This window comes from Heterocephalus glaber, unplaced genomic scaffold, assembly GCF_053883595.1.
Source record: "Heterocephalus glaber isolate CG9 unplaced genomic scaffold, H.glaber_assembly_v1.0 deba00001504, whole genome shotgun sequence".
Classification (NCBI taxonomy): Eukaryota; Metazoa; Chordata; class Mammalia; order Rodentia; family Bathyergidae; genus Heterocephalus; species Heterocephalus glaber.
Genome location: NW_028258324.1, coordinates 28,315,968 through 28,327,486, shown reverse-complemented (window position 1 = coordinate 28,327,486; position 11,519 = coordinate 28,315,968). Strand labels below are relative to the sequence as shown.

Here is an 11,519-nt window from a genome sequence, read left to right as displayed (position 1 = left end):
TTCACAGTAGCCTAACAAAGAGATAACTTCATATTTTCTATATAAATCTCGGTGACCTGTGGCTACACATTTCTTTCTTTTCATCAGCAATTGAACTGTCTAAAAGGAAACAAGGTAGCCGGTTCCAAGTGCTCCCCAATGGCACTCTGTCCATCCAGAAGGTCAGCATTCAGGACCGTGGACAGTACCTGTGCTCAGCATCCAATCCTTTCGGCAGAGACCACCTTCATGTCACCTTGTCTGTGGTTTCCTATCCCCCAAGGATTCTGGAGAGACATACCAAAGAGATCACAGTTCATTCTGGAAGCACTGTGGAACTGAAGTGCAGAGTGGAAGGGAGACCTAGCCCTACAATTTCCTGGATTCTTGCAAACCAAACGGTGGTCTCAGAAGCATCTCAGGGAAAGACTCAGGCCCTGGTAACATCTGATGGAACACTGGTCATCCATAATCTAAGTATTTATGACCGTGGCTTTTACAAATGCATGGCCAGTAATCCAGCTGGCCAGGATTCGTGGCTGGTTAAAATACAAGTCATTGCAGCTCCTCCTGTTATTCTAGAGCAAAAGAGGCAAGACATGGTAGGGATTTGGGGTGAAAGTTTGACACTGCCCTGCACTGCAAAAGGAAGTCCTCAGCCCACTGTTCACTGGGTCCTCTGTGATGGCACTGAAGTAAAACCATTGCAGTTTACTAATTCCAAGTTGCTTCTGTATTCAAATGGGAGTCTGCATATAAGAAACATAGTTTCTGCAGACAGGGGCACTTATGAGTGTATTGCTACCAGCTCCACAGGCTCAGAGAGAAGGGTGGTGATTCTTACAGTAAAAGAGCAAGAGACAATCCCCAAGATAAAAGTTGCCTCTCAGAAATGGACTGAGGTGAATTTTGGGGACAAATTGCTACTGAACTGCTCAGCTACTGGAGAGCCCAAACCCAAAATAATCTGGAGGTTACCATCCAAGGCTGTTATTGACCAGTGGCACAGGTAAGCCCATTTCTTTGTGATGAAACTATCTGCTTTATCTGTTTAGCTGTATACAATTTGCAAAATGGAAAAAGGTGATACAGCAAGGCTAACAGCAATTTTTAAAGATACACAGACTGAACATAAAGGCAACTCTTGCCAAGGAAACCTAAACCATTTGAGATCATTGGAATATAAAAATTAATCTTCTTACATGGTTAATTCTAAGGGTCAAATTCTTGAGTTTATATAGTTAAATACAAGACAAGTGAGAATTTCATTTGCCACCATACTTTTTGGCAGTTTTAAAATGGGAACTGTGTAAATGTGTTCAGAGTATCTATATATGAGAAAATTTTCATGACACAGTTGAAGTTCTAGAGGAACACACTCCATTTCACTCTTCAGAGTCTCCTACTAGACATATTAAGCTTTATTTTACTAAGTAATTTCTTCTCTCCTAAAGTCGCAAAGCACTTTACAAAAGTCACAATATTAGATCTTCACCAAGTGAAATGTATCCAAGACCTGCATCTCCCTGAAGTTGTCAGACATATAAATACACACAACTTTCTCTCATATGCTCTTTTAAAGGCATATTAATATTCATTTTATAGCTGATTTTTGTATATATTAAGTCCTAGTTTGAAAAATAATAATTATAGCTTATGAGTCATTAATTTTTGCTATTTGAGAATTTTGTCCAATTATTTTCCAAACGTGGGAGAAAAATATGATAATGAGCATTTGTGATTTTATGTTTCTCATTAATAGAGAATATCCATGTAGAAAAAATTATACATAATAGGAATTAATTAATACTTATGCTTAGAACTTGAAGAACAGATTTTTACTTAGTGTCACAATAAGTTCTTAATAAATAAAATCAATAGATTTAACTTATGATTTTTAAATTCAAAAGCAAAGGTTAATTTTCAGGTTCAAATAAATCATCAAAATTACCTAAATGTTAAATTACAATTAGTTTAATATTAAAAATTTTAAATGTTGAGCTGTGGAATTTGAACTTTAGAAACCATGTTTGTATTTTTAATCCACTACACATCTGCCCATTTATGACACTTAATATTTTCAATGAATTATTTATCAGCTTTTGCATTTAATTTCACAATGGCTGCCCTTTCTTCTTGCCTTCAAAATATAGTAAGCATTTTGTTAGTATTAATTATCACTTATTAAATTAATGCATGTAAAATAAACTCCACAGCATGAGGATGATTCACCTTTACCTAAAGACTATTCATTATTATTTTTACTTTTGAATATAAATTTAACTATTCATGTAGAAACCAGTGCAAGAAGTATGAAAATTTCACACTTACTATGAGAATTATAGATAAAGGTAACAGTTGAGGTTGTAAAGGCAGGTCCATAATCTGGGCATTTACTAAGCATTAAGTCCATTTTTCACAATACAAATCTTTTATCAAGAATTAAGGCAATGTCTTTAAAAACCTAAAAGATATCTGTTAAGTGTTCTAAAACACATATTAGCATCTCAGAATAAATATTGGCTAGATACTCCAACAAATTCTCTAGAATTAAACAGCAAAGAAATGTAGCAGGCTGTTTATATTTTGTTTTGGAAAAATACTTGTGGAACATAGAAATATTGTTTTACTGTGGAACAGGTAAAAGTGTGTCTAAGATTGTAGATGCTATTGTTGGCCAAGTAGAGGTACGGTATCCTATTTTTTTTATAAGGAAATAGAAAACGAACACTTCACTGATTATATTGCAAGTAACCTCATAAAGGTAAGACTAATAATAGCTGTGATGAAGATTTCTCATTTTTACAATCTAAATTCAAAGTTCTAATCTGGAGCAGTGGAAAGATTAAGCTTTTATATCTCAACAGAAAATAACTGCAGTTCTACTGCAAAACAAAACAGAAAACTCCAAAATCTTAATCCTCATACTTCAAAGGAATAGAAGTTTGAATTTAGAGTCAGAAAATAGTCTGCCTCCCTTACTTTTAACATCACATATGTGACTTATGTGTCACATCAAAACTCTTTTCTTTCCTCTGGAACTTTGTTCCTTATGACCTGGAAGCTTATTAAAGTCAGGCTCCACCCAAAACTGTTGAATCAGAATCCATACTGTTTAAAAAATATATATCATTGTCAAGATTTGCCCTGTTTTTCCTGGGAAAAATTAATGCAAGGATTCAATGAAGATATGGCAGTAGAAGCACAGCAGAAGTTCAAAATAAATAAGCAACATGCTAGATGGGTTTATGAAATTCTTCAACTGCTGGTGACTGACATGAGTGATGCTGAGCAATACAGAAGCTACAGGGTGGATATTAAGAGAAGACTGGTCAGCCCTTATAAGAAAAAGCAGAGAGATCTTGCTAAGATGAGAAAATGTCTCACGCCAGAAGAATTGACAAACCAGATGAACCAAATAGAAATAAGCATGCAACATGAACAACTGGAAGAAAGCTTTCAGGAACTAGTGGAAGATTACCAGCGTGTTATTGAACGACTGGCTCAAGAGTAAGATTATTCTATTTCGTACAGGAAGCTCACACATTTCTGTACATTGTGCTGTGGAAAAGCTGATGATAACTTTAATGTTAACATCTTGTAACGTTTTACTTACACTGAAAGTTATCTATGTTATCATTAGTTGAATATTTTCTTTTTGGAAAGATTGTATAATTTAAAATACTGTCTAGAATGTTTATGAGCATATATTGCATTAAAAAATATAGCTTCTAAAAAAAAAATTCAGGTGAATCATATGCAAAGAAAGTTTGAAAAGCAATGCTTTTGAAAGGCTGAGGTTTTCTTTTGCATTTTTAAAAATTATTTTAGTTGTCTGATTTTTATTTCTTATTAGTACATGTTTGGAGTACATAATGATTGCAACTGCATTTATTGTGGGGAATTGATATATGTACATAACACATATACAAATATTTATGTTATTTTTGTTGACCCAAATACTTGTACATTTTATGAGATATATATGGAAATTCAATACATGTATACAGTGTGTGTTAATCAAATCAAAGTAATAATCATTTTCATGTCTTTAAACATTAATCATTATGTGTTGGGAATTTTGTGCTCATCTAATCGTTTAGAAATATATTATAGATTGTTTTAGCCAATAATTATCCTACTGTGCTATAGAAAAACCAGCTCTAATTCTTCCTATTATATCTAGATATTCCTCCAAGAGCCTCAGGTACTTATAGGTAGGACCTTGGGAAGGTAAGTGGATTATGAGGCCTATAGTTGACTTGGTGTTGGGGTCTGGCTCCAGAACACGGGTCACTTAGGGGTGTGGCCTGGAGGGGTATCTCCCTCCCCAGCTCCTCCCTTATTTCTTGACTTCCTGTCTGGCATGCTATGAGCAGCTTTCTTCCTCTATGGATTTCTGTCATGCCTTCTTGCCTTGGTGCCAGCAGACTATGGCCTAAATGTGAACCAAACTAAATCTCTCCTTCCTGAAGTTGTGGGTGTTTGGTATTTTGTGCTATCAGCAAGTGATATTACTGAGATAGATTTTGGAACCAGAGAAGTGGGGTCATTGCTGTGATACTACTTCATCTTGTAGTTCAGAAGCCTTTGGAGCTGGCTTGCAATAGGAGTTTGGAAAAGTTTGGAGATGTCAGCGTAAGAAGCAGCCCTAGACTGCTTTAAGCCGAAACTGATGGGAGATTCTGGTCAGGGCTCAGAATGCCAACAGACATGCATCCTGGTAAAGACCAGGCCCAGGAGGTTTTAGTTGGGAACAAGGACTCCATTGGCAGTAGGACTCCAGCCATGTGTGTTGTGCTCTGAGAGAAAAATCTGTCTAAATTTTGTTCATGTCCTGAGACTTTTCAAGAGACTGAGAGTAAGGATGGTGGACTAGTTAATATGGTAGGGAAAATTCCAAGGCAGCCCATTTTCAGGCTGGGGCATGAGTATGTTTAGGGGCTTTTAGTCAATTCTACATTAAGAACCAGGAGCAAAAATCCCATTTGAAAAGTTTTCAGTTTCCCTAAAAAGGAAGAGCCAGCAAAGTTTTGGCCAAGGAAAGCTTGGTTACTGAAAAGATGAAAACGTAGCCAAGTGGTATCAATCAGGACAACAGGAAAAATGACTTAAGGGCATGTCAGGAATCAGCAAGGCCTCACCCTTCACATGCTCAGAATTGCAAAGTGACTTTACTATGAAAAGAGAGCCTGGTGAACTGTGTTCCAGAATGGCTACCTAGGGAATTGGTTTCCCAGAATTCCTTTCATAGAGTTCAGCCACTGAGGCTCTCAGAGGCCTCTAAAGCCATGATTTTAAGAGGCCTGGCTAGGGCTCAAGAGGGCAGCAGACCTTGACACTATCTATGTTGTGCTGGTTTTACAGGCATGCAGAGTGCAAGAGTTATGGGGTCATGGAGGCTTCCACCCAGATTTCAGAAGAAAGTTAGGAGGTCTGGCAGTGTGCCTGTGAATGGGAGTGTGTGGGGCTGTGAGAATGTAACCAAAAGTGCAATGAGACTTTAGAAAATTGGAGATGCTAGGAATGTAAAATGTTTGTAGACAGCCAGAAGGAGTGAGCAAAGGCCATGAGAGCTACAACCACCAAGAATGCCATAGGGACAGGGACAGCCAAGCCACTTAGAGTTTACCTTTTGTCACAGCTTTCCCTGGGTTCTGGACATGGGACTTTGGGATTTAATGTTCAACTTGCTGATTTTTAGTCTTGCTTTGTTCTGATTTCTTTCTATCCTCCTATTTTTCCTTTTAGAATGTGAGTGTTTATCCTGTACCACTATATGTCAGCTGTGTTTAACTTTCTAGTTTTATAGGGGCTTGCAGCTAAGTGTTTGCCTTGAGTCTCAGATACTTGGGACCTGAAATTTTCAGCAATGTTAGAATTGTTAGGACTTTGACAACTTATAGAAATTTATTTTGCTTAATGGGATGTACATGAGTCTTTTGAGGGTATGGGACAGAATGTTATAGTCTATATCTAGATATCCCCCAAGGGCCTCATGAGTAGGGCTTTTGGAAGATGATTGGATTTAGGGGACATATATAGCTGACTTACTTTTAGGAGGTGGGGCCCAATTGGAAGAGGTAGCTCATTGTGGGAGTACCTGGGGGTTATATTTCCCTTCCTAGCTTCTCCCCTGACTCTCTGCTTCCCTGCTGCCATGACATGAGCAGCTCTCTCTCTGCTATGCTATTCTGCCTTGGGATCAGCCAACTATGGATTGAAATATGAGCCAAATAAACCTATCCTCCTTTCAGTTGTGGCTGCTGAGTACTGTGGCTCAGTGATAAGAAAAGTGATTAAGACACCTCTTCTCTGTTTTAGTATCCTGTAGTGAACTTCTTTATCCTTTCTTTCGCCAGCACTTCCCAGTATCTTGTGGCCCATGATTCCACTACATTCTATGAAATTAACTTTTTAGTTTACACAACAATATGTATTTATCTTTCTGTTCTGGTTGATTTCATTTAACATAATGATCTGTAGTTCCATCTATGTTGCTATAAATGCCAGGATCTCATTCTTTTTTATGTCTAAGTAGTATTCTGGGCCAGGGATTTAGCTCAGTGGTTTCATCGCCTCCTACGCAAGCACAAGGACCCCAGTTCGATCCCTGGAACCAAAAAAAAAAAAAAAAAAAAAGTGTGTTCCTCCTAAGTAGTATTCTGTTATATTCACATTTTCTTTGTCCATTCATACACCAATCCATATCAAAGTTAGTTCTATATTTTAGCTATTGTGAATACTGCTGTAATAAAACGATAGTGTACATTATCTTTCTGTATAATGATTTCATCTAGTTTGAATATATATCCAGTATTTAAATTGCTGGATCTATTTTTAGTTTCTAAAGGGATCTCCATATAGTTTTCCATAATGACTGTACTAATTTACATTTTCACTGTCAGTGTATAACAGTTTCCCTTTCTGTGCATCCTTGTCAGCACCTGGTGTTTTTTCTTTTTGATGACAAACACTCTATCTTGGTGAGCTCATATCTCTATAGTTCTGATGTGCATTTTACTGATGGTTAATGACCCTGAGCATTTTTTCCATATATTTGTTGACCATTTGTATATCTTTTAAAAATAAGTGCCCATTTAGCTCTTCAGCCCATTTTAAATTGAACTTTTAAAATAATTTTAGTGTTCAAGTTTGTTGAATTCCTTACAAATTCTAGATATCAATTTTCTGTGGGAAGAATAGCTTGCAAATATATTCACTCATTCAATAAGTTGTCTGTTAATTCTGGTATTTCTTTTGTCATGCAGAAGCTTCTCAATTTGATATAATTCCTTTTGTCTATTTTCACATTTGTTGCATTTGCCTTTGGGATCCTATCCAAAAAGTCATTGCCTACATTAATGTCATGAAGTGTTTCCCCTTTGTATTCTTGTATTAATTTTGTATTTCAGGTCTGACACTTAGGTCTTTGATCCATGTTGAGTTGATTTTTGTATATGGTTAAGGAAGAGATTTAGTTTCAGTCTTCTATAAATGTATATATCCAATTTTGCCACAACTCTGTGTTGAAGAGCCTGTCTTTTCTCCACTGAATATTCTTGGCACTGTTGTAAAAAAATCAGCTAGCTCTACAAGCATAGATAGCTTTGGGGGTTCTCTATTTTGTCCCATAGATCTGTTTCTATGTCAGTACCTTAGTATTTTGGTTACTAGAACTTTGTGGTATGTTTTGATGTCAGATATTGTGATGGCTCCAGCTTTAAAAAAAATTTTTTTTTCTTCTTAGAATCACTTTGACTTGACTATTATAGCTTTTGTAGTTCCATATTCATTTCAGGATATTTTTCTATTTCTGTGAAGAAAGCCATTAGTATCTTGATGTATTGTGTCTATAGATCACTTTGGATAGTAAGTTCATTTTAACAATATCAATTCCTCTGACACACACAAGATATCCCATGGGATATCTTTGCATTTTCCTGTCCTATAAAATTGCTCTTGTGTTTCATAATTTTCATTGTAGAAACCTTTCACTTCCTTGGTTAAATTTATTACTGAATATTATATTTTCGTAGCTATTGTGAATGGGATTTCTTTCTTGATTTTTTTTAATCAGCAAGTTCATTATTAATATATAAAAATGCTACTACTTTTTGTATGTTTTGTTTCTTGTATCTTTACTGAATTTACTGGTAAGTTTCAAAAGCTTTTGGTAAAGAATTTGTTTTGCTATGTAGAAAATCATGGCATGCCATCTGCAAGTGTGGACAATTTAACTTACTTTCCAATTTGACTGCCCTTTCTTTCTCTTGACTAATTTCTCTTGCTAAGACTATATTAAGAGATGGAATTTTTGTCTTGTTCCTGGTCACAGAGGAAATGCTTTCAGCTTTTCCCTGTTCAATATGATATTGTTTGTGATTTTCATATATGCTTTAGTATTCTATGTTCCTTTTATTCATAATTTCTTGAGAGGTCTTATGATGAAAGTATATTGAATCTTACTGAATGCTTTTTTGTGTATCTACTGAGATGATCATGTGGTGTTTGCCTTTGATTCTGTTGCTGTCTTTTATCATGTTTGTTGATTTGCTCAAACCACCCTTGCATCACGGGATGAATCCCTCTTGATCATGGTGTATGATCTTTTTGATGAACTGTTGAAAGTGGTTTGCTGTTAACATCTTGAGAATTTTTTATCTGTGTTCATCAGGAATATGGGTCTATAGTTTTCTTTTTATCTGGTTTTATTATCAGGGTAGTGTGGCTTTGTGAAGGTTTTGGCAGAGTTCCTTCCATTTAAATTTTCCAGATTAGTTTAAGAAGAATTGAACTTAGTGTTTTGTAAAATTTTGCAAGGAAGCCATTAGGTCCTAGAATTTTTAAGATGGTAAACTTTTAAATACTATTTTAACCTCATGACTAATGTTTGTATCTCTTATTCTTGATTCAGCTTTGGTAGGTTTTCTGTGTTCTGAAATTTATCCTTTTCTGGGTTTTTCAGGTTTTTAGCCTATAAGTGTTCACAATACTCTTATATTCTTTGTATTTATGTTATAAATTATGTCTCATTTTGCACCTCTGATTGAGTCCTTCCCCCCACCCTTGTCCCCTTCCTTTTAATATAGCTAAATGTCTGTTAAATTTATCCTTTCAAAAAACTTGTTTCATTTGTTTTTTGTTGTGTAAATCCTATTTCTTTCCTTCAACTAGTTTTGGGTTTGGTTTGTTTTGCTTTTCTAAGTCTTTAAGGAACATTTTTTGAAATCTTGTTGGGTTATTGAAAATTTTCCTATTTTTTATATATACATTTATTGCTCAGTACTGAATTTGCTGTCTCATTGAAACTAATATGTTGTGATGTCATTTTCATTTTTTTCTGCAGATTTAAAAATTGCTTTTATATTTTCTTTACTCATTGGTCCTTTAAGATCATGTTATTGATATGAACTTTCTTGTATCACTTTAATTGTATTCTGCTTATTTTTATGTTTCTTCTTTTCCACCTCATTTTTGTAATTTGGCAGATTTTTGTTATTTTAAGTCTTCTCTTTCTCTTTCATGGAGCCATTTTTCCAGTAAAATGTTAAGTATTAGTATGTTCTCATGATGATAGGTATCTTTTTGCTTTTTATGTGGGAATCCCTTGAGCACTTTTTTGTAGTGTTGGTCTGGTGGGGATGAATTTCCTGTTTCTAATTATCTGAGGTAGGCTTTAATTTTTCCTTTTTGATAGTTTTGCTTCATATAGTATTCTTGGTTGACAGGTATTTTTCTTTCAGCATTTTCAATATACCATCCCACTCTCTCCTGGTGTTTTAATAGTTCTGATAAATCTGCTCTAGGCCCATTGACATTTTTCTATTGCTGTTTTTAAGATTCTCTTTCTTATGAGGAATGCATAGGTTCCACACTTCTCTGAATATGTCAGAGGGGTGGCTGTAATATGTCAAGATGGTATTTGGGCTATTGTAGCAGCTTAAGTTTTGTGTGTCTGTATGAAGGGGGCAAGATGGATGGTTTCCTTCTTTGAATCAGAGCAATCACTCTTAGACCAGCTAGCTAGCTAAGTTAGATTAAGGACCATGGAATTCTCCTGCGGTCAGGACTGCCAGTCTGCTATGCTTGAGGTTGCTGGCATTTTCCTACCTTTTCCCTCTGTGGCCAAGGGGCTGAGGTTGAGGCTGCAATTTGCTTAGTTCCTTTCTCTAGGCGGCCATTTGAACTCCTCATGCTATTCTGGGTCCCCTGTCACTTCTTTGCTCATTTTCAGATTCTTCCTCAATAACTCTGCTCAAAATATAGTTTTCCCTTTGTTACCTGGTTCTTCTCTGTGGTAGAGGAGGTACATAAGACACCTCTTCAACTTAGATGCATTCTATCTACATTTTTATAAAGAATTTTACTTAACTCAGGTAGAACTTCTTTCAAAAGTAAATTCTCTCAATATCTTTACAAAAAGAAACAGCTGTTACATCACATGTAGCTCTTATATATTACTCTCTTCAAGTGCAACAGATTTGGAGGCACAGTTGTCACTGTAAGTCAGTGGTTGCAGAAGGATAGTCATTACCTTGTCAAAGCATAATAATTAGCATTGCCCAAAACTTGTTAAATCAGAGCCCCTGCTTCTGTTTTAACAATCTGTGTTAAAAGCTCTTCGGGTGATTTTGGCGTACACTAAAATTTGAGGCTGATTTTCAAATTTAACTGTTCTTAAGTAACCAGGGAAGTTGTTACATAATAAAATCCTGGATCCCTGGCCAGATCTATTGAATCACTCTAAAAAGTGAAGCTAGGTAACATGCTTCGTAAATTCAGTCCCACTGACACAATTCTGACACAGGTGACAGGGGAATCATGTTAAGAACTCATGTTTAGGGTGGATCCAATTGTCTAGCAAACCTTAATATAACTGATGCCCAGGCCACACCCCACACCATTTAAGTCAGACATTCCAGGCACCAATATTTTATGGAACCTAGGCACCAGTATTTTAAACTGATTTTAATGTTTGGCCCAGTTTGATAACTAATGCTTTTAGAATGCATTAGCAAAGGATAATAGCAAATGGAAGTGTAGCACTGTGAAAAACACCAGACTGCCATGTTACTAAGTCTGTCAAATTATTAAATCTGTCAGTTTTTCATTTGCATAATTGTGAAAATACTTGAAGATTTTAAAAATTAGTGCAAAGCAACTAGCAGTTTCACTAATGCATCTTTTATGAAGATTTTACCTTGATTTATGTGTGAAATTCCTTCCACACTAGAGAAAAACAAGCAGCACCTCCCAGAATATTATATACAATACTTCCAAAAACTTATGTTGGGTAGAAAATAAAAATAATGCGAGGTTATTTAACTTGTTTAGCAGTTTCATAGCAGTTACGCTATGAGAATCCTCACTTTTCAGTTTCATCTACGTTTTGGCACATGTTGGAAAAAAAAACTTCATGGACATAGAGTTTCACCTATGTGTCTCCTTGATCCAATTTCTAGCATCAATTCAATTTCCAATGGTCTTTCTGAAAAACTAGATTTAATTTTATCAGGAATGTTCTGCCATCTGGTGGT

General features: G+C 35.7%; 1 protein-coding gene across 6 annotated transcripts in view; it reads left to right on the top strand.

The window, feature by feature from the left end:
- The window catches only part of Igsf10 (immunoglobulin superfamily member 10), a 30,063-nt gene that overhangs the window by 15,611 nt on the left and 2,933 nt on the right, over nt 1-11,519 (top strand). For 5 of the 6 annotated variants that reach the window (XM_087186346.1, XM_087186345.1, XM_087186348.1 and 2 more), the window contains one exon: nt 88-988. The exons of the other annotated variant lie outside the window; for it this stretch is intronic. In XM_087186346.1, the coding sequence (XP_087042472.1) occupies nt 88-988 (901 nt within the window). The remainder of the gene's footprint in view (nt 1-87; nt 989-11,519) is intronic. 6 annotated transcript variants of the gene reach the window in all.